The 23,432-nt window shown below is 45.0% G+C and overlaps 2 protein-coding genes across 2 annotated transcripts in view; one reads left to right on the forward strand and one right to left on the reverse strand.

The window, feature by feature from the left end:
* Nucleotides 1–6,788, forward strand: part of lrpprc (leucine-rich pentatricopeptide repeat containing) — a 79,341-nt gene extending 72,553 nt beyond the window's left edge. The window contains exons 35-38 of the mRNA XM_035801099.2: nucleotides 620–694; nucleotides 1,030–1,114; nucleotides 2,485–2,627; nucleotides 6,535–6,788. Coding sequence (XP_035656992.1) covers nucleotides 620–694; nucleotides 1,030–1,114; nucleotides 2,485–2,627; nucleotides 6,535–6,612 — 381 coding nt within the window. The 3' untranslated portion in view covers nucleotides 6,613–6,788. The remainder of the gene's footprint in view (nucleotides 1–619; nucleotides 695–1,029; nucleotides 1,115–2,484; nucleotides 2,628–6,534) is intronic.
* Nucleotides 6,789–8,645: 1,857 nt separating this feature from the next.
* On the reverse strand, nucleotides 8,646–23,356 carry abcg8 (ATP-binding cassette, sub-family G (WHITE), member 8). Its single transcript, XM_035801100.2, has 13 exons — nucleotides 23,214–23,356; nucleotides 20,110–20,214; nucleotides 17,077–17,224; nucleotides 16,296–16,534; nucleotides 13,313–13,445; nucleotides 12,789–13,058; nucleotides 11,907–12,066; nucleotides 11,672–11,764; nucleotides 11,303–11,502; nucleotides 11,122–11,198; nucleotides 9,882–10,149; nucleotides 9,519–9,646; nucleotides 8,646–8,962 (listed from the first exon to the last, which is right to left on the reverse strand). The coding sequence occupies exons 1-13, from the start codon at nucleotides 23,289–23,291 to the stop codon at nucleotides 8,825–8,827; spliced, it is 2,037 nt and encodes a 678-aa protein (XP_035656993.1). The 5' UTR covers nucleotides 23,292–23,356; the 3' UTR covers nucleotides 8,646–8,824.
* Between the last annotated feature and the right edge of the window lie 76 nt (nucleotides 23,357–23,432).

The raw sequence follows: 23,432 nt of genomic DNA on the forward strand, positions 1-23,432 counted from the left end.
GCAACGTAGTGCACTTAAAAATAACTTTTGCGGTTCAATTTACCCCACCAAAAAAAGCAATTTAAATGGGTTTCCATCGCATTTTCAACTCTACTGATGGTTTTGTCACAAATGTTGCGTTCTAGCGAATGTGCCCACTGGTCTTGGCACTTGTGCTCTATCCAACATATTGCAGACCGTATGGGTGGGCTCCCTACATGAGAATATGGATAAGAGCATCGATCATCATGTCACCAGAATAAGACCCTGGATATTCATTGGAAAGGAGCATCAAGTTCATAACTTGTTATATGTAGCCTAATAAACTGCATGGTCTCCCAAGTAGTGGTAGGACTATACGCCATATCGCATGACCTGAAGTTTACTTCGATATGATGGCTATTATATCCAACACAATTTCTCGCATAAGTAATTTTACAAACACAAAAAGATCCCACCTTGTCTTGCGTATTCGGTTTTGTTGACCTATGGAAAGTTTACCGGCAAATGATCATTTTCCATCACTCCTGTCGTAACATTATTTTTTTATTCAACATGTACTTTACTCTCATTAAAAGGTTGGATGGAAACCTGGTTAGTCACGATTCTGATCTCTCCTGCCCTTCTTTTCTTTCTCTAGCGCTGTAATGCTGTGGCTGAACAGAAGGAGATTCTGGTCTCTTACATGTCCAGGCTGGCCCAGAAACCAGGCCAGGTACAACCATCTCCTTCAACCCTACTATATCATATCTGAACCAAAGGCTTGTTTGTTATTAGCCTTCATTTAAAGTGCCTGGAGAAATGCAGAATCATTACACTTGAGTCATTTAGCAAACACACTTATCCAGAGCGATTTAATTAGGATTAAGTGCCTTGCTCCAGGGCACATCGACAGATTTTTCACCTAGTCCGCTAAGAGATTCTAACCAGCGACCTTTCAGTTACTGGCCCAACGTTCTTATTCGCTAGGTTACCTGAATCCCTATCGTATTATCATTTTAAGGAGTGTTGTGACTTGCTGGCGTCTATCTAACTGTTTATCTGTTATAGGTGGGCAAGATCAAGACCCTGATGACTCTCATCCCTGATTTCACAGAGAAGGAGACGTTGTATCCCTACCTGATGAAGTGCTATGGTAAAACGTTGTTTAAAGCCACGCTCAGAATAGAGTATAGATCCTCAACTAGATTCAGCTGAGGGACCTTTTTTTCTTGAATGAATGGTCAGGGGGCTGGAACATAATTACAAATAGCTTGTAGAGCGCAAATGTATTGCAAGAAGCCCAAACAGATAATAATTGACTTGAACACAATCATTTCAAACCTTGTTTTTGTTTGTATACGATCACATATCTCTCTATTATGCGTGGGAATACTTTGAAATAGATTTCCAAAATGTAGTGTTTAAAAAATATATATATATATATATAATACTGGCGACCTCTGGACTAGAGCATTTTACATAATGCACTCATACTTAGGAAATACTCTATATAAATGATCCAACTTATGTATTTTACTGTAATTTTGCAAACTGTTTTTTGTACGATACAGTCCGATCACACAATTTAGTGGCGTTGGGTAGAGTACGCCACACATTGTTTGAAGAGGTCAGGAGCTTCGGTTTTTCAGTTAGGTGCTCGGCTCCCTGGCCTGTCTAGGCTGTAGTGAGGCAACTTCAGCAGGGTGTGTCATTCAGCTTGCTGGCCTGTAGCTAAGTCGTCATTAGCTAGCAAATCAAATATGCATCAGGCGAGAGGGAGCAGACGGCGTCTGCTGGAACCTGAGAGGTGTTTTTGGAGAACAGGAACACATGTTCACTAATGACTGGTTCTGCTTCAGCCAGTGTGGCGTGCTAAACACGACATTCTGAAGTACTTCAGGTCTGCTGTTCTGCCTGCCTTACAGGGAACCTGACTATTTCATTAACATTGTTCTCCTCCTGGTCAAGAAGAGGTCAGAGGTACCAGTGGTAATATTAACACTGCTCTCCTCCTGGTCAAGAAGAGGTCAGAGGTACCAGTGGTAATATTAACACTGTTCTCCTCCTGGTCAAGAAGAGGTCAGAGGTACCAGTGGTAATATTAACACTGTTCTCCTCCTGGTCAAGAAGAGGTCAGAGGTACCAGTGGTAATATTAACACTGCTCTCCTCCTGGTCAAGAAGAGGTCAGAGGTACCAGTGGTAATATTAACACTGTTCTCCTCCTGGTCAAGAAGAGGTCAGAGGTACCAGTGGTAATATTAACACTGCTCTCCTCCTGGTCAAGAAGAGGTCAGAGGTACCAGTGGTAATATTAACACTGCTCTCCTCCTGGTCAAGAAGAGGTCAGAGGTACCAGTGGTAATATTAACACTGCTCTCCTCCTGGTCAAGAAGAGGTCAGAGGTACCAGTGGTAATATTAACACTGTTTTCATGTTTCTGTCTTGTGCTTTCTTCAACACTTTTTGACCTCATGCATCAACTTTGTCTCACTCTTGCAAATGCATCCACACACAAACCCAGGTGTGGACAACGACCTGGTGTCGGCTAAAGCCCTTTACCAGCAGATGCAGACGGAGGGAGTGGAGGCTGATGAGCTGTGTCTGAAGAGACTTGCCGTGCTGTACAGGAATGCAGGAGAGACCGTCCCCTTTACTGAGCCACCTGTGAGTGCGCGCACACACACACTTTGCTCTGCTTGCCACCTCAATGGTATAGCAGTGTGTCTGTCATGAGTGTTCGACTAGAAATATCATTTGGTTGTTAGAAGGAAGATCCAAACCTGAGCAATGTCATGCCCACCAGACTGTCCTAGTCCTGAGGGCTTGTGTTGTCTACTGGGCTACAGAACAACAAGTCACACTCTATACAAAAACACACACACATGCAGTGTACCGGGCCCCACACACCCCAGCCCTAACTGGGGTTGGCATCTTTTCCACTGGTGACCCAATGTCTGTCAGGGTGTGTGTGTTGATGGGAGCTCTGGGTGTAATCAGAGCCAACAGTCTGCCTGCTCTGGGAGCCTCCATTCAGAAGGCCTCTGCTCCATGCTCTACATGTTTCTGCTTTTATCTGGGTTTTCTGTGGCTTCTATTGGATTATGCCTGCAGTCATAACCTACACATAATACACATAAACCTAATACTATGTATTACAATGATATCGGTTTTGATTGCAGTGGTCTTGTTTTTTTTTTTTAAGGTGTAAGTCTATAGGTTTGTTTGGCACAGAATTATGTCAGTGAGTTGTGTACTATGAGGCTGTAATGAGCTGGTAAGAGAGGTAGAGATTTACAGCACTTGAATCATCGGACAATATAGTACATTAACACAACACCGGCAAATTGGCAATCAGCCAAAGTAGTCACATTGCACTCCAGGAGTTCTCACTAACTAGGTCAACCACTTGAGCTGTTTACATTGCCTTGTAATCACACGCACACACCTGCAGAGCAAGCTCTGTTGATGCTGTACCCCCCCACCCACAGAGATTCAGAGAGAACTCGCATAACAGGCTCACTGTATTATTCAATACCTGTCGGAAAGGTACAGCCACGTTCCAAAACTGCCACAGTAGAGTAGAGATGGGGGGGTCCAACATAACCCCCCTCTTTTTTTGTTGAGAACAATCTTCAGAGCTCTCAAATCACCTTTAAAGTTTCAACAAACCAATCTCAGGTAGTGCCCCCCTTCTCTACACCCTCTTCCACCCTTCTGTTTTCAGACTGCTGTTCTAGCTGGAGTACAAAGCAGTCTCCTGAGAGAGCAGATAAGGAGAGATTTGAAGCGCGGCCCGCGTCAGGCCCCTCCCGCCAACACGGCTATTTATCGACTTTAATTACACGGTTAATAGGGGAATATACAATGTTACAGCAACGTTAATCTCCTGAAAGCACTCACCTTCTCTAAAAAGCCCCACTTTTTTCAGCCTGAAAGCAGGGCTTAATTAGGCGGACTAGTGGGAGGGGAGGAAAAGTGTAAATCCCTTATTTGTGTATTAATCAGGATTTGGAGATGAAACAAGAGCCCGTGATTGGATGGAGAAGTCTATTAGTTAGACCCAGGGGTGCGGTGGACTTGTTGAAAGGGGAGTGAGCCCTGGCTACGATTGCGATATACACACACACACACACAAATACACAGTCCACAACCACACTGTTAATTTGTAGATTGTACCCACTTTGGTTTTGGTTGTTTCCTGTCATATACTGACTATATCTGTTACTATGAACTGTGTCTGCTAAATTGCCATATACAGTTGAAGTCGGAAGTTTACACACTTAGGTTGGAGTCATTGAAACTCGTTTTTCAATCACACAAATTTCTTGTTAGTTTGGCAAGTCGGTTAGGACATCTACTTTGTGCATGACAAGTCATTTTCCCAACAATTATTTACAGACAGATTATTTCACTTAATTCACTGTATCACAATTCCAGTGGGTCGACTGTGCCTTTAAAAAGCTTGGAAAATTCCAGAAAATGTCATGGCTTTAGAAGCTTCTGAAAGGCTAATTGACATAATTTGAGTCAATTGCAGGTGTACCTGTGGATGTATTTCAAGGCCTACCTTCAGACTCAGTGCCTCTTTGCTTGACATCATGGAAAAATCAAAAGAAATCAGCCAAGACCTCAGAAAAAATGTGTATACCTCCACAAGTCTGGTTCATCCTTGGGAGCAATTTCCAAATGCCTGAAGGTACCACGTTCATCTGTACAAACAATAGTAAGCAAGTATAAACACCATGGGACCACTCAGCCGTCATACCGCTCAGGAAGGAGACTCGTTCTGTCTCCTATAGATGAACGTACTTTGGTGCGAAAAGTGCAAATCAATCCTCGAACAACAGTAAAGGACCTTGTGAAGATACTGGAGGAAACGGGTCCAAAAATATCTATATCCACAGTAAAACGAGTTCTATATCAACATAACCTGAAAGGCCGCTCAGCAAGGAAGAAGCCACAACTCCAAAACCGCTATAAAAAAGCCAGACTACGGTTTGCAACTGCACACGGGGACAAAGATCGTACTTTTTGTAAAAATATCATCTGGTCTGACGAAACAAAAATAGAACTGTTTGGCCATAATGACCATTGTTATGTTTGGAGGAAAAAGGGGGAGACTTGCAAGCCGAAGAACACCATCCCAACCGTGAGGCACGGGGTTGGCAGCATCATGTTGTGGGGGTGCTTTGCTGCACTTCACAAAATAAATAAATTAAACCCCTACAACTCATCCAGAACGCCGCAGCCCGTCTGGTGTTCAACCTTCCCAAGTTCTCTCACGTCACCCCGCTCCTCCGCTCTCTCCACTGGCTCACTCTCAGCTCGCATCCGCTACAAGACCATGGTGCTTGCCTACGGAGCTGTGAGGGGAACGGCACCTCAGTACCTCCAGGCTCTGATCAGGCCCTACACTCAAACAAGGGCACTGCGTTCATCCACCTCTGGCCTGCTCGCCTCCCTACCACTGAGGAAGTACAGTTCCCGCTCAGCCCAGTCAAAACTGTTCGCTGCTCTGGCCCCCCAATGGTGGAACAAACTCCCTCACGACGCCAGGACAGCGGAGTCAATCACCACCTTCCGGAGACACCTGAAACCCCACCTCTTTAAGGAATACCTAGGATAGGTATAAGTATAAGTAATCCTTCTCACCCCCCTTAAAAGATTTAGATGCATGTAAAGTGGCTGTTCCACTGGATGTCATAAGGTGAATGCACCAATTTGTAAGTCGCTCTGGATAAGAGCGTCTGCTAAATGACGTAAATGTAAATGTAAAATGGCATTATGAGGGAGTGGAAATGATGTGGATATATTGAAGCAACATCTCAAGACATCAGTCAGGAGGCCTACAAACCTGACTCAGTAACACCAGCTCTGTCAGGAGGCCTACAAACCTGACTCAGTTACACCAGCTCTGTCAGGAGGCCTACAAACCTGACTCAGTTACACCAGCTCTGTCAGGAGGCCTACAAACCTGACTCAGTTACACCAGCTCTGTCAGGAGGCCTACAAACCTGACTCAGTTACACCAGCTCTGTCAGGAGGCCTACAAACCTGACTCAGTTACACCAGCTCTGTCAGCCTTGACTCAGTTACACCAGCTCTGTCAGGAGGCCTAGAAACCTGACTCAGTTACACCAGCTCTGTCAGGAGGCCTACAAACCTGACTCAGTTACACCAGCTCTGTCAGGAGGAATGGGCCAAAATTCACCCAACTTATTGTGGGAAGTTTGTGGAAGGCTACCCGAAACGTTTGACCCAAGTTATTAAACAATTTAAAGGCAATGCTACCAAATACTAATTGAGTGAATGTAAACGTCTGACCCACTGGGAATGTGATGAAAGAAATAAAAGCTGAAATGAATCATTATCTTCACTATTATTCTGACATTTCACATCCTTAAAATAAAGTGGTGATCCTAACTGGCCTAAAACAGGGAATTTTTACCAGGATTAAATGTCAGGAATTGTGATAACCAAATACATTTCAACTCCGTTTAAGTTGTATGTAAACTTCCGACTTCAACTGCAACTATTGGGTGACCTTTCTTCTTTGACTCCCTCTTTCCAGGAGACGTTTAAGTTTTATGCAGAAAAGCTGAAGGAGAAATCCAAGGGATCACAGCCGAGCACCGCAGTGGAGGAATAAGACTGTCGCTACTCTTCTTCATTCTGTCCTTTTTGTTTTGCTGGGTTTTTTTTTTATAAGCTGTGAAAACAGATCTTGTGGAAGTATTACTGGATGTTAGTCTGTCCTCCATGTTGATTTATGATGATTAAAATTGATGTACAGAAGTATTTATGCAATAAATGTTAGGAACTAGACTGACTTTTTCTGGAGACACTTCTCAAAGGGAAACAGTGTACATGTAGGTATCCATCTACAGTTCCTTCAGAAAGTAGTCATACACCTTGACTTATTCCACATTTTGTTGTTACAGCCTGAATTAAAGAATATAATGCATCTTTTTTTCTCAAACATCTATACACAATACCCCATAATGACATAGTGAAAACATGTTTTTCCCTTGATCATCCTTGATATTTCACTACAACTTGGAAGTCCATCTGTGGCCAATTAAATTGTTTGGACATGATTTAGAAACACTGGTCTAAGGTCCCACAGTTGAAAGTGCATGTAAGAGCCGAAACTATAGATTATAAAACAATTTCTAGTGTCATCTTTGGAATCTCCATCATTGAAAAAATGTGGAACTACCCAGACTGCCTCAAGCTGGCCGTCTGACCAAACTGAGCAACCGGGCAACAAGGACCTTGGTCAAAGAGGTGACCAAGAACCCAGTGCTGTAGAGACTGACAACATTCCTTGGCTGAAATGGGAGAAGCTGCCAGAAGGACAAAACTACAGCACTTCACCAATCTGGCCTTTATGGGAGAGTGGCCAGACTGAAGCCACTCCTGAGAAAAAGGCACATGACAGCATGCCTGGAGTTTGCTAAAAGGCACATGACAGCATGCCTGGAGTTTGTTAAAAGGCACATGACAGCATGCCTGGAGTTTGCTAAAAGGCACATGACAGCATGCCCGGAGTTTGTTAAAAGGCACATGACAGCATGCCCGGAGTTTGTTAAAAGGCACATGACAGCATGCCTGGAGTTTGTTAAAAGGCACATGACAGCATGCCTGGAGTTTGTTAAAAGGCACATGACAGCATGCCTGGAGTTTGTTAAAAGGCACATGACAGCATGCCTGGAGTTTGTTAAAAGGCATGTAAAAGACTGAGCATAAAGTGAAAGATTGTGATTGTGGTCTGAGAGAAAACCAGGCACATGTAAAATACCTACCGTAAAGCATGGTGTTGGCAGCATCTTGCAATGGAGATGCGTTTTAGTAGCAGGGACTGGGAGACTGGTAAGGATAAAGGCAACATTGAATATAGGCAAATTCTTGAGCATCTGCTTCAGAGTGCAAACGACCTTAGACTGGAGGGCGAAGATTTAGGTTCCAACATGACAATAATCCTGAGCATACAGCCAAAGCAATGCTGGAATGGCTTCAGAACAAGAATGTGAAAATCATTGAGTGGCCCAGCCAAAGACCAGACTTGAATACCATTGAAAATCTGTGGAAAGACTTGATTGCAGTTCACTGCCGCTTCACCATCTAATTTAACAGAGCTTGAGAAAATCCCCAAATCCAGATGTGCAAAGCTTACACACACACACACACACACACAGTTATGACTAGTCTAAGATACTCACTGACCTCTTATCAACTTGCATTAAGAATATTATTTTTTTCTTATGCCAAGTTTCAATATCCCTCAGATCTCAACTCTTGACCCTTAAATTGCATACATGTATGTAAGGAGGACCGGTTAATTCCACGGCAGTATTAGACTGAGTATGATTACATGGCTGGAATCGTAGTAAGGGGCACAATGTGAACACACCTCAAGCGGATGTACTTCAGTTAATTTAATCCTTCAATCTAAAACATGGCTGCTGTACATTTATCAGGCTTTTGCACCCGTGCAAAACGTACATAATCTACCAAACTACAACACCAACCCCCTTTCAGTGTGACTTTACTAAACCTCTCACTAGCTTTTACTAGACTTTCTACTGGTACACATATTGTTAAGCTTAATAACCTCACATATACAGAAAAGATTAAGCACTGTAAAAACAAAAATGAGAAAAAATTGGAACATGCGAAAGCTTGAGTGGCATTCAAATCATTTGCCAAGAATTATTTTTTAATCTCTCATTGAAACTAATTTACACATAATGCAGTACTTTGCTGCCATCCAATGGCAGAGGGTGGTACTGAAACGAGCATTGGTTAGTTTTACAGTCCATTTAGGATGAGGCCAGAGACTGGTTTCTGTAACCATGGTTTCACCAGTCCTGGCTGGACTTCTGCTTGATGAATTTGAGTGATAGGTAGTAGAGCAGCATGAAGCCCACTACGACAGCAATGAGAACCAGGTAGCAGGAGTAGAGAGGGTACTGGTTCATATCCATAGCTTCCACCACCTGGACAGAAAAAAAGGTCAAAGATTTCATTATACTATATGGTTGGTCCTCTGTAGCTCAGGTGGTAGAGCATGTTGTTGCAATTCCAGGATATTGGGTTTGATTCCCAAGGCCACTCATACATAAGTGCATGTACACTTATGGACTCCCGAGTGGTGCAGTGGTCTTAGGCACTGCATCTCAGTGCAAGAGGCATCACTACAACCGGCCCTGAATGGGAGTCCCATAGGGCGGCGCACAATTGGCTCAGCGTCGTTAGGGTTTGGCCGGGTTAGGTCATCATTGTAAATAAAAATTTGTTCTTAACTGACTTGCCTAGTTAAATAAAGGTTAAAAAAAATACTATTAGTCGCTTTGGATGAAAGCATCTGCTAAGACCACCTGAGTGGCACAGCGGTCTAAGGCACTGCGTCGCAGTGTTGCAGCGTCACTACAACCTGGATTCAATCCCAGGCTGTGTCACTCCCGTTGGGAGTTGTAATGATGAGAAAAGATCAGTACGATCTATGTATCTACAGTCATGATGGAAGTGTAGTCTATATATCTAATGACTCACATGTATGCCATCGATGTTGAAGGTGAAGTTGCCGATGGAGACAGGGTACTTGAGTCCCCTGAACTGGACTTGCAGCATGCCCTCAAAGCCCCAGCGCATGAAGGAGGCATGGGAGAACCAGGACGCCACTGAGGAGAGACACACAGTTCAGAGAGACACAGGTCAGAGGTCACAGATGTTGCAGAGAACACGTTACACACAAGATAGAGGGTCCCATATGGTCATGCTCATGTAAACTGTCATATGTTTCTAAGGGATTGGGATTGCTGGTATTGCATGTGGCCCTATAGAATCTTCGTTTAAAAAAGGCCTAGAATGCGGCAAATGTACGAGGACCAAAGCAGAAACTTGTGGCCTCCTCACCTAACCACATGTTCTCCAGGCTAATGACGAAGCCTCCGGTAAGGTAGAACACAGTGAACAGAGAATTGCCCATGAAGGCTGATGTCTGCAGGGTGGGTAAGGCTGCAGCCACAAACAGAGCCATGCTGCGGCTACAGTACACCATGAGCCACACCAGCAGGAAGTTGAGCAGGAAGCGGTCCGGGGCCTGGTTCAGGCCAGCCAGCCAGTAGATGGGTAGGCCGTAGACCAACGTGAACACACAGTGCTCCGGAAGCTCCCCCAGGACCTGGGTGAGACATACGCACACATTTACGTTTCTGCTTCACATGAACTGATATGCTCACTAACAACTGCTTACACTGGACCACAGTTTACATAGCATGTAAATACTGTGGCTACATTGCTTTTGTCACTGTGAAAAATGTGTGTCCTGTTTGCAGGGTTTTTACACAACAGTATGAAATCCTCACTGAGGTCATGCAAGCATGGTCCTATACTGACCCCTACTGGTTCATGTGTAAACCAACATTTTGAGAACCACTGTAAATTCTTCTTTCTTTCTTTGGTATTAAGCATAAATACTTTACGTGGTGGTAGCGGGAATCTAACCCACTTTCCTGGCGTTGCAAGCACCATGCCCTACCAACTGAGCTACAGAGGACCAGGACAGCCGAAGGCCGATTCTTTTCTTGAGCGGATGGTCAGGGGGCAGAACATTGTTATAAATCATTTGTAAATTTCAAGAAGCCCAAACAGATAGTGTATTTGACAGAAGCGGAATCATTTCAAACCTTGACCACATTGGGTGGGATACGGTCACACCTCTCTATTTATGCGTGGGAATACTTGGGAACAGATTCAATCCCAGGGGCAGCAGGGTAGCCTGGTGGTTAGAGCGTTGGACTAATAACTGGAAGGTTGCAAGTTCAAACCCCCGAGCTGACCAGGTACAAATCTGTCGTTCTGCCCCTGAACAGGCAGTTAACTCACTGTTCCTAGGCCATCATTGAAAATAAGAATTTGTTCTTAACTGACTTGCCTAGTAAAATAAATAAAAAGTCATAAATTAAACTCACTTTGAATTGAGTTCCTGGTGATTTTACAACAACGAAAACTATATATATATATATTTTATTAGTATATTTTTTTATGTAATTATTTTCTGCTCAGAAAACTTGGGGGGGCAAATAAAATCTCCCACGGGCCACCAATTGGGGATCCCTGACATAGTGTGGGAGGTAGTGGTGTGAACTGTTACCTTGGCAAAGAAGTAGGATGTGACGTTATACATGCCGTCCTCCAGCTCATGGTACAACATGGCTCTCTCTGTGTGACCTGCGGATGTCCAAAATTACACAAGTAACAACACTCATTGGCTCATGATGGATTCTTTCACTCTCAACTGAGCACTCTGATTGGTCACTGTGGCTGCCACTCACACTTTGCTATGACGTCCAGGACCACGGCGAATGGGGTGAGAGCTCCGATCATATAGAGCAGGGCGACTGTGTCCTGGATTGACAGACGCTCCTCCCCCGCCCCGAAGTACAGGAATCCAATCAGCAGAGACATGAGCAGAGCCTCGAAGCCGTGCACCAGCAAAGTGACCAGGTCTCTAAAGTCATTGTGCACCTGCCGCCTGTGAGGAGGAAGCACTTTCACCGTTACTGCAGTTTCTCCTCTCAGATCACTGGGATTAATCCTATTTTAAGATGTATGCACATAACTCGGCCATTTGCGTAAATCATGTGAATGGAAGATTTCTCAGAAAACTGAGACAGAATGTCCCAAGTGCATCATCATCTTACCTGATGAGGATGGTGAACTGGTGTAGTCGGCCTGGCAGGCGGTCCTTTTGTTTGGATATAGTGATCACTTCCTCCTGAGTTGCGGACTGAGTGCTGTGTCAGGGACAGACAAACAGAATCACTTGGTTGTTACAATGATGTAAAGCAAAAGAAGATGTTTAATGTAATGCATTAAAAAGAGCACATTAAGAAGGTCTCTGAGAAGGTCTCAAAAGGTTTCATAAGCGAGACTCACGTCATGATGGCCTCCAGGGTTGTGCTTGGCTCCTCTGGCTTCCACATGAAGTCATCTGTCCCTCTCACCTTCTCCACAAACTGGGCTGACAGCACCCTGGCCCTCTCCAGACACTCAGCCTCTCTCTCTGGGCTGCGCCGGTCTATACTGATCAGATCCACTGAGGGGATGGACACACGCATGATCACAGGTACACACACATATTCAGATATACTCAACTGACTTCACAATTTCCCCTTTCTAGATTAGAAGGGAGTAGTGGTGGCTATTCAGCATGATACATGTCCATTTGGCTTCTGGCAGGGTAAACCTCTGTGTCAAAAGGGGGAGGAACATGGGGAACAGATAGCTGACTATTCAGCAGCCTGATGGTCTGGGAGTACAAGCTATTGGCCAGTCTGTTAGTTTTTGCTATGATGCTCCAATACTGAGTGATGGAAGTGGGGAGAACAGGACGTGGCTCGGATGGCTGAGGTCCTTGATGATCTTCTCTTGGTCTTCCTGCAACACCTGGTGTTTTACGTGTCCTCGAGGACAGGCACCCAATGGTGCGTTGGACTGAGCATAGTGGTATGCTCAGTCCAATGCACCATTGTTGTGCCTTGCGGTCAACGGCGGAGTTGCCATACCAGGCTGTGATGCAGCCCGACAGAACAGTATGCTCTTGATGGTGCTCCTGTACAACACTGTGAGAGGCCCTCTGGGACAGCACAAATTCCTTCAGCCTCCTGAGGTTAAAGAGTCTCTGTCGAGCCTTATTCACCATGGTGTCAGAGTGGTTTGACCATTTCAGATCCTTGGAGATGTGTATGCTGAGGTGTCCACGGCCGCCCCGTTGATACAGTATACCCAACACACAGTATATCCCTTACCTTAACCTACCATAGAAGTCGGAGGGGTTGCAGTAGCGGGGGCAGGGGTGTCCCAGGGCTGTGAAGTATGGAACCATGTCTTTAGCGGGCCCACAGTAGACGGCTGAGCCAGAGGAGAGCAGGACCACCAGGTCAAAGAGCTGGAAGATGTCTGAGCGTGGCTGGTGGATGGACAGCAGTACCAGGCGGTTCCCCCGGGCCAACCGGGACAGAGTGATCACCAGGTTATGGGCCGTGAAGCTGTCCAGCCCCGACGTGGGCTCATCTAGGATCAGGATACCTGCACACAGAGAATGATATAAGATTGGTGCCTTTTACTGTGCTCAATACAGGGATCTGGGTACAATGATACTCTGAAGTAGTTAAAAGTACAGGTACAGTAACATTGCATAAAGGAAATGTACCTATGTTAATTACAGTACTGAGGGGAGCAAACATCTCCATCTGGATTATATCAACGCATATCCACCAATTTCAAAATAAGTCCTATTGGTGCATTCTTCATTACTTGCCCTCCCTCATTCTAGATCTCACCAGGGTTCCAGAGCAGCTGCACAGCGATGCTGACCCTTCTCCTCTCTCCCCCAGACACCCCTCTCACCAAGTCATTGCCCACCCGGGTGTGGGCACACTGTCGCAGACGCAGCTCTGCAATGACGTCATCCACCTATACAGGCAGTGCAGCCACAGTCACATGACAAACAGCTGAAGTGTTATTAACATAATTCCTACACTTTTAGAGAAAAAAAAGTGTTATCCAGAACTTAAAAGGGTTTATTGGCTGTCCCCATAGGAGAACCCTTTGAATAACCTGTTTCGGTTCCCAGTAGAACCCTTTTGGGTTCCATGTTAACCCTTTCCACAGAGGTTATCCCATGGTTATCCAAAAAGAGTTATCTTATGGGGACAGCTGAAGAACCCTTTTTTCTAAGAGTGTATGGAGCTTGTTTATGATTTTACTTTCGTTCTACACTGAACAAAAATATAAAAGCAACATGCAACAAGAGTTATCGCTCATATGATGAAATCAGTCATAAAAATAAATAAATGAGGCCCTAATCTATGGATTTCACATGACTGGGAATACAGATATGCATCTGTCACAGATACCTTTTTTTAAAGGTAGAGGCGTGGATCAGAAAACCAGTCAGTATCTGGTGTGACCACCACTTGCCTTGTGCAGATCTCCTTTGCATAGAGTTGATCTAGGCTTTTCATTGTGGCCTATGGAATGTTGTCCCACTCCTCTTCAATGGCGGTGCGAAGTTGCTGGATATTGGCAGGAACTGGAAAACACTTTTGTACACGTCAACCCAGAGCATCCCAAACATGCTCAATGGGTGACATGTCTAGTGAGTATGCAGGCCATGGAAGAACTGGGGCTGGGGCTGTGCATAATCATGCTGAAAATGTAGGTGATGGCGGCGGATAAATGGCACGACAATGAACCTCAGGATCTCATCACGGTATCTCTGTCCATTCACATTTCCATCGATTAAATGCAATTGTGTTCGTTGTCCATAACTTATGCCTGCCCATACCAACCCCACCTCCACCATGGGGCACTCTGTTCACAACGTTGACATCAGCAAACCGATTGCCCTCACGATGGCCATACACTCTGTCTGCTATCTGCCCGGTACAGTTGAAACCAAGATTCATCCTTGAAGAGCACACTTCTCCAGCATGCCAGTGGCCATCGAAGGTGAGCATTTGCCCACTGAATTCGGTTACAATGCCGAACTGCAGTCAGGTCAAAACCCTGGTGAGGACAACGAGAATACAGATGAGCTTCGCTGAGATGGTTTCTGACAGTTTGTGTAGAAATTCACCGGTTGTGCAAACCCACAGTTTCATCAGCTGTCCGGGTGGCTGGTCTCAGACGATCCCGAAGGTTAAGAAGCCGGATGTGGAGATCCTGGGCTGGCGTGGTTAAACGTGGTCTGCAGTTGTGAGCACGGTTGCACCTACTGTCAAATTCTCTAAAACGATGTTGACATCTGTGGCATTGTGTTATGTGACAGAACGGAACATTTTAGAGTGGCCTTTTATTGTCCCCAGCAAAAAGTGCACCTGTGTAATGATCCGGCTGTTCAGCTTCTTCATATGCCACACACCTGTCAGGTGGATAGAATATCTTGGCAAATAAGAAATGCTCACTTACAGGGATGTAAACTAAATTGTGCACAAAATTTGAGATAAATAAGCTCTGTGCGTATTGAACATTTCTGTGATATTTTATTTCAGGTCATGAAACATGGAACCAACACTTTACATGTTGCGTTTAATTTTGTTCAGTGTACATTGTTGGATAACGTTGATGGTCCTCATGGTGTGCAGGCTTTTGTTCTGGTCTGTTAGTCCTGGACTGGAACAGAACATCGGGTCTGTTAGTCCTGGGCTGGAACAGAACATCAGGTCTGTTAGTCCTGGGCTTGAACAGAATATCAGATCTGTTAGTCCTGGACTGGAACAGAACATCGGGTCTGTTAGTCCTGGACTGGAACAGAACATCGGGTCTGTTAGTCCTGGACTGGAACAGAACATCGGGTCTGTTAGTCCTGGACTGGAACAGAACATCGGGTCTGTTAGTCCTGGACTGGAACAGAACATCGGGTCTGTTAGTCCTGGACTGGAACAGAACATCGGGTCTGTTAGTCCTGGACTGGAACAGAACATCGGGTCTGTTAGTCCTGGACTGGAACAGAACATCGGGTCTGTTAGTCCTGGGCTGGAACAGAACATCGGGTCTGTTAGTCCTGGACTGGAACAGAACATCGGGTCTGTTAGTCCTGGACTGGAACAGAACATCGGGTCTGTTAGTCCTGGACTGGAACAGAACATCGGGTCTGTTAGTCCTGGACTGGAACAGAACATCGGGTCTGTTAGTCCTGGACTGGAACAGAACATCGGGTCTGTTAGTCCTGGACTGGAACAGAACATCAGGTCTGTTAGTCCTGGACTGGAACAGAACATCGGGTCTGTTAGTCCTGGACTGGAACAGAACATCAGGTCTGTTAGTCCTGGACTGGAACAGAACATGGAACAGAACATTGGGTCTGTTAGTCCTGGACTGGAACAGAACATCGGGTCTGTTAGTCCTGGACTGGAACAGAACACTGGAACAGAACATCGGGTCTGTTAGTCCTGGACTGGAACAGAACATCGGGTCTGTTAGTCCTGGACTGGAACAGAACATCAGGTCTGTTAGTCCTGGACTGGAACAGAACATCAGGTCTGTTAGTCCTGGACTGGAACAGAACATCAGGTCTGTTAGTCCTGGACTGGAACAGAACATCAGGTCTGTTAGTCCTGGACTGGAACAGAACATCGGGTCTGTTAGTCCTGGACTGGAACAGAACATCGGGTCTGTTAGTCCTGGGCTGGAACAGAACATCAGGTCTGTTAGTCCGGGACTGGAACAAAATCCTGTACACCCTCTGAGTCCCTGGGATTGGAAAGAACACTGCTATAACTTCCCATGTGAATATGACCTGGGAGGTTTACCAATGCTTACCCTCTGGTCCCTCTGTTTCTGGCTGAAGTTTGTGGGTAGCCGTAGCTTAGCCACGAAGGCTAGTGTTTCCCTCACAGTAAGGTGAGGCAGCAGGCGGTCGTCCTGGCGGACATGGGCGATGGTCTTCCTCACCAGCTTTGGGTTGCTAGGTTGCCCGTTGATAAGCACTTGGCCAGACGTCATGGAGCCACCCTCATCACGACACGTTATGACGTCCAGCAGTGAGGTCTTTCCACAACCTGTGGAGGGACAGGATATCTTTGGAACAAACTGTAACTCGGCGAGACTGGGCACAAAGTAACACAGTGCACAAAGCAACAACTAAATAACTCCGCTTAGAAAGCTCTTATTCAATGTGCTTCTGCTTGGTTAGTGTATCTACATGCCTAGGAAGTTTTGCTTAAATCCATAAATATGTCTGTTGCTTTTCAGGCTGAATTCGAAATATTCTTGCCGCCTCTCTTTTTTGAATATTGACCTGTGGAACATTCCCCATATATCTAATAATATATAATTTTTATCAGTAAGAAGAGGTCTTTTGATTGGTATAGTTGATGACAATAATTATTGTTTTCTCACAAGATTTGTAGTTGGGGCAAATTGTACTATTTGTAACAATTAACCCCTTACCTAAAACACTTTTTTTAGGCCTACTGTGCTGTCTATCATTTGGAGTAAATTATCTTGAATCCTATCTTTCTCATGTAGAAGTACAGCCAGTTGTCGACGAAACAGAGCTAAGATTAGTGCTGCCTCCTGTGGAGAGTAGCTGTGTATGTACCTGAGCTGCCGATGATGGCCAGCATCTGGCCACTGCAGACTCTCAGGTTGAGTTTGTTTATGGCTGTCTGCTTGTCTCCCTTCATCTCCCAGGGCATCTTAAACTCTGAGAGTTTCTCATACCAAGGGATCTGAGCAGCTGTGTCCACCTGACACACAGACACACACACACACACACACACACACACACACACACACACACACACACACACACACACACACACACACATTAGACTTTTTGATACTGTGATGAAGCTGTGGGACTGCTTGTAAGGGAGGACATCACTAAATCATGAACCACTGTAAGTCTGGATAAGAGCGTCCGTTAAATTACAAAAATGTAAACGTAAACTAATTGCTCGCAGAGCGGGGCCGGCATATTGGCCGGGGCCTGGATCGCTTTACTGTACCTCCTTGCCCATCCAAATAAAATATTCATAATTTATTTGGCCGAGACGCACGCGGAAAGAAAGATTGACCAAGAGGGCTCACTCGCCAAAATCGGTCCTGAATAAGTCCAATGCGTTTCTATGGGTATCATATGCAGACCTAAGCTTATCGCCTGCATTACCGCCTTTGGGACAACTACTTGCATTGTTAGGGTGGAGACATGAGCAACTTGTCATTATATACAGATCTCTGGTTTCAGCCGCTTGCGAATTAGAAAGGAAAGTTGGCGGGTGCACAGTGCACTGTTAGGATGCTGCCTTCCCCTAAAGTAAACAGATGTTTTGCCCAAATTATATAATTACTTCTGTCAAAATAAAATCATTCAAAATACTTTACCAGAGAGCTTGACTTAGCCACAGAGGATCATTAGCTCTTTAAAAAGAATAGCTGTGGATTGTTTGGCAATATGCTTAGCTGATTATTGAGTTGCGGTTGTCAGTGAAAAGCACCTACTATGTGTGAATATAATTCAAAATTTTCAGTCAAGAAGAAGGGGAGGAATGCATTCAGCCCTCTAGAATGTGCTCCGCTGTCTCCCGACAATTCTAGCACATTCATTGTTTGATTGTGTACATTGTTTGATTGTGTACATTGTTTGATTGTGTACATTGTTTGATTGTGTACATTGTTTGATTGTGTACATTGTTTGCCCACTTCCCCGTTACATGCTACCAGCAGGCCTTGTAAATGTACTGTTTATCCCCGTCACCGGTTACTGCAGGTAGTACAGTCCTTTACTGTTCTCATTCTCGGAGTGGAAACGTTGTTTGCGGAGTTCCCAACCTGCTACACTTGTGAGAAACAAATGTTGGTTCATTTTATAACTATCACTTTAGGAGTTTTGTCAATTTGTCCATTGTCTTTCATTTGGAGTGCTCCATATCAGCATATGTGTGGTTTCTCTGTCCTGATAACGCATTGCACTCACCTTAAACGGGGAGACGTTGTCATTCGCTGCTGGGGAGGGCAGCAGGTGATGAAGACGGGTAGTGAGGGGGGATTTGGGGAACCGGATAAAATAGTGGGATCGGTAGGAGTGCGAGCCACCTCTCCTGCTTTTGAGAACAGACCACGTTTCGCGTTGTAGCGTGTTCTTGGACATGCAAATGAATTAGCTATCCCATCAGCTGGGAGAGCTAGGCATTTTTAAAAGTTACACTTAAATGTTATGTCAATGTTCTCCTTCGTCGGCCTAGTCTTTTTAAATGTATAGTTTTTAAAGTGTGGGTTATGTGGGTCGAACGGAATTGCAGACCATGTAGCTCAAAGTGTGTGTGTGTGTGTGTGTGTGGGGGGGTCGTCTATGTCCTTATTATCAGGTGTGGGTCTCTGGACTGTGACTCAGGTGTGGGTCTCTGAACTGTGACTCTGGGTCTCTGGACTGTGTGTAAGCTATTATGCCCCTGTGTGCGGAGAATTTGCATGTTTATACAATTACATTTCATTGGGCTTGGCCCGGTTTACAGTGAAGTAGTACTAAAACCTTGTAACCCAATCAGTTCTCCTTGTCACGCCTTGGTCATAGTGTTTTGTGTTTCGTTATATATTTGGTCAGGCCAGGGTGTGACATGGGTTTATATGTTGTGTTTCGGATTGGGGTTTTGTAGGCATTGGGATTGTGGCTGAGTAGGGGTGTAGCTTAGGTTGGCTGCCTGAGGCGGTTCTCAATCAGAGTCAGGTGATTCTCGTTGTCTCTGATTGGGAACCATATTTAGGTAGCCGGAATTTCACTGTGTATTTCGTGGGTGATTGTTCCTGTCTCTGTGTAGTGTTCACCAGATAGGCTGTAATTAGGTTTCACGTTCCGTTTGTTGTTTTTTGTATTTATTAAGTTATTTCATGTATCGCTCTTCTTCATTAAAGACATGAGTAACCACCACGCTGCATTTCGGTCCGACTCTTTCGACGAACGAACGCCGTTACACTCCTTAACGTGTATATCTCACTAGTGTGTGTGTAGTGTCACGTTTTAGTGCGCTATCGCACATTATTTAAAAAAATTACCTTTATTTAACTAGGCAAGTAATTTAAGAACAACTTCTTAATTACAATGACAGCCTAGGAACAGTAGGTTAACTGCCTGTTCAGAACGACAGATTTTTATCTTGTCTGCTCGGGGATTCAATCTAGCAACCTTTCAGTTACTAGTCCAACTCTCTAACCACTAGGCTACTTGCCTCCCCACTTAATAGCCTGTGTGCCTTACACCTTATTAGGGTCATTGCAGCAATCCTGATTGGGTTACAGAGACTACAGGAATTTAACAGGTAGCCTAGCATTTCTTAAAAATATGAAATTGTATATTTAATAAAGATCATTTTTTGCTATATCTGTGTTGAGTTATGTTGTGTCTTATCCTCTGACGACGGACCATACCGGTCAAACAAAGGTGGTGACAGCTTCACAGCTACTCTGCTCTATCCAGTACTTGCCCCACCTCTCAGGTGGTCTAGCGAGCTTTATTACAATGCTGACAGAATGTGAAAGGCAGGCAAAACTGAGACTGATCCAGTCAGTGATAAGGAGCATAGGGACATTGGGAAGAGTAGAGAGAAAGAATAGAGTGGGAGAAAGGTGTTGTTACCTCATAGTGCAGGTTGCTGACCTCTATTTCATTGCGACCTCCACTGTAGGTGAAGTACAGGCTACTGTCCTCTTCAGAAGAGGAGAACAGCTCAGTGTCTCCTCTCTAAGGAAGGAGTAGAGGTTACTGTAGGTTACTGAGTGAGGAAGTGGTAAAGAAGTTACTCAGTTTTGTACTGTGTACACATACCATTCACTTATCAGAGGGCCATTCACACATCATAACTATATCTTCACTGGCATCCATTTACCTTATTTACTATGGTAATAAACCCGTGTATTTCTCTTAGTATATTCTGCCAGACATTTGTCTCAGCAAATCTAAGAATACTGGTGTATCTTTAGAGGCTTAATTTTTTGGGGCCAAATCAAATCAAATCAAATTTTATTTGTCACATACGCATGGTCAGCAGATGTTAATGCGAGTGTAGCGAAATGCTTGTGCTTCTAGTTCCGACAATGCAGTGATAACCAACAAGTAATCTAACTAACAATTCCAAAACTACTGTCTTATACACAGTGTAAGGGGATAAAGAATATGTACATAAGGATATATGAATGAGTGATGGTACAGAGCAGCATACAGTAGATGGTATCGAGTACAGTATATACATATGAGATGAGTATGTAGACAAAGTAAACAAAGTGGCATAGTTAAAGTGGCTAGTGATACATGTATTACATAAGGATGCAGTCGATGATGTAGAGTACAGTATATACGTATGCATATGAGATTAATAATGTAGGGTAAGTAACATTATATAATGCCCGCAGACGAACCATCAATGCATCGTACGATGAATTTAATCACCACTTTATCGGACGGTTCTGAAGACTCCTGTATAAAAGTGATTAGTTATGATTCCAGATAAACAGATCCTAAACTGAGCGGTGTTTGATAAAAGGTTATAAAGCATACTGGTAAACCGTGTAGGAGACCTCCAGCCTGTCCAGGGTCCACTCAAACAGAGCTACATGTCACCATTATGTCATTTAAAAAGCCTAGAGATAGATAGGCAGATAATTGAGGTAATATGTGCATCTAGGTAAGGGTAAAGTGACTATGCATAGACAATAAACAGCCAGTAGCAGCAGTGTGTGGGCCTAAATGCAAAAGATCCGGGTAGCCATTTAATTAATTGTTCAACTGTCTCATAGCTTGGTGGTAGAAGCTGTTGAGGAGCCTTTTGGACCTAGACTTGGCGCTCCAGTACCGCTTGCCGTGCGGTAGCAGAGAGAACAGTCTATGACTTGGGTGGCTGGAGTCTTTGACAATTTTTGGAGCCTTCCTCTGACACTGCCTAGTACAGTATAGAGGTCCCGAATGGCAGAAAGCATGGCCCTAGTGATGTACTGGGCCGTACTAAACTACCCTCTGTAGCGCCTTACGGTGGGATTCCGAGCAGTTGCCATACCAGTTGCCAACCAGTCACGATGCTCTCGATGGTGCAGCTGTACAACCTTTTGAGGAGCCATGACAAATCTTTTCAGTCTCCTGAGGGGTAATAGGCGTTGGCATGCCCTCTTCACGGCTGTCTTGGTGTGTTTGGACCATGATAGTTTGTTGGTGATGTGGACACCAAGGAACTTGAAGCTCTCGACTCGCTCCACTACAGCCCCGTCAATGTGAATGGGTATGTGTTCAGCCCTCCTTTTCCTTTGTAGCACCATCAGCTCATTTGTCTTGCTCCCATTGAGGGAGATGTGCTTGTCCTTGCACCACAATGCCAGGTCTCTGACATCCTCCCTGTAGGCTGTCTCATCGTTGTCGGTAATCAGGCCTACCACCGTTGTGTCATCAGCAAACTTAATGATGGTGTTGCAATCATGCTTTGCCACGTAGTCGTGGGTGAACAGGGAGTACAGAAGGGGACTAAGCACACACCCCTGAGGGGCCCCGTGTAGAGGATCCTTGTGTCAGATGTTGCCTACCCTTACCAGATGGGGTCGGCCCGTCACGAAGTCCAGGATCCAGTTGCAGAGGGAGGTGTTCAATCCCAGGCTCCTTAGCTTAATGATGAGCTTTGTGGTCACGATGGTGTTAAACGCTGAGCTGTTATTTTTGTCCAGGGGGAAATGGCAGTGTAGTGTGCGATTGAGATTGCGTCATCTGTGGATCTGTTGGGGCGGTATGCAAATTGGAGTGGGTCTAGCGTGTCCGGGATGATGGTGTTGATGTGGGCCATGACCAGCTTTCCAAAGCACTTCATGGCTACAGATGTGAGCGATAGGGAGCAGTAGTCATTTAGGCAGGTTACCTTGGCATTCTTGTGCACAGTTACTATGGTGGTCTGCTTGAAACATGTACAGACCCGGTCCGGGAGAGGTTGAAAATGTTGTACACATCCTGGTAATCCATCTGGACCTGCGGCCCTGTGAATGTTGACCTGTTTAAAGGTCTTACTCACATTGGCTACTGAGAGCGTGATCACACAGTCATCTGGAATAGCTGGTGCTCTCGTACATGCTTCAGTGTTGCTTGCCTCGAAGCGAGCATAAAAGGCATTTAGCCCGTCTAGTAGGCTTGCGTCATTGGGCAGCTCGCGGCTGTGTTTCCCTTTGTAGTCCATAATAGTTTGCAAGCTTTACCACATCCAACGAGCGCCAGAGTCGGTGTAGTGGGATTCAGTCTTAGTCTTGTATTGACGTTTTGCATGTTTGATGGTTCGTCTGCGGGCATAGCAGGATTTCTTATAAGCGTCTGGATTAGTGTCCAGATGGAAGGCAAGGGAGAGCTTTGTATACATCTCTTTGTGTGGAGTAAAGGTGGTCTCGAGTTTTTTTTGCTCTGGTTGCACATGTGACATGCTGGTAGAAATGAGGTTTAACTGATTTAAGTTTTCCTGCATTAAAGTCAACGACCACGAGGAACACGGCTTCTGGATGAGAATTTTCTTGTTTGCTTATGGCCTTATACAGCTCATTGAGTCAATGACGGAAATCATAGAAACTCAAACTAAACCCAAACATATAGAAAAAAAACAAGTGAATGAACCTAAGAACTAATCTTTTCCCAGTCTGTTTCTCGGCCTCTGTGTGTCCTGTCCCATGTCACTATACCTGTGTTGAAGGTCAGAGCTGATCTGTAGATCGTCATTGACTCACCGTCTGTGGGGGGCCACCGGTAACGATCCCTGTCTCTGTCTCTGGATCTGGCCTGTTGTCTGTCCCTCCAGTATACATGGTTTGTGGAGTTGTAGGCGGTGGTGGAAGTTCTGATATAGGGGTCAGTGCCCCATGTGCCTGGTTGGTTCTGAGTCTGTATGTCTCCCTGGTCTTTCCTCTCCTCTCCTCTCCCAGGCTGACATAGACTGACTGCACAGC

This window comes from Oncorhynchus keta, chromosome 24, assembly GCF_023373465.1.
Source record: "Oncorhynchus keta strain PuntledgeMale-10-30-2019 chromosome 24, Oket_V2, whole genome shotgun sequence".
NCBI classification, from domain to species: Eukaryota; Metazoa; Chordata; class Actinopteri; order Salmoniformes; family Salmonidae; genus Oncorhynchus; species Oncorhynchus keta.

Coding starts and splice junctions, on each gene's coding strand:
- abcg8 (XM_035801100.2), bottom strand. CDS start 23,291: ATGTATACTGGAGGGACAGACAACAGGCCAGATCCAGAGACAGAGACA. Junction 12,067..12,788: donor CAACCCCTCCGACTTCTATG/GTAGGTTAAGGT, acceptor CCATCCCCTCAG/TGGATCTGATCAGTATAGAC. Junction 9,647..9,881: donor CCTGGAGAACATGTGGTTAG/GTGAGGAGGCCA, acceptor GTCTCTCCTCAG/TGGCGTCCTGGTTCTCCCAT.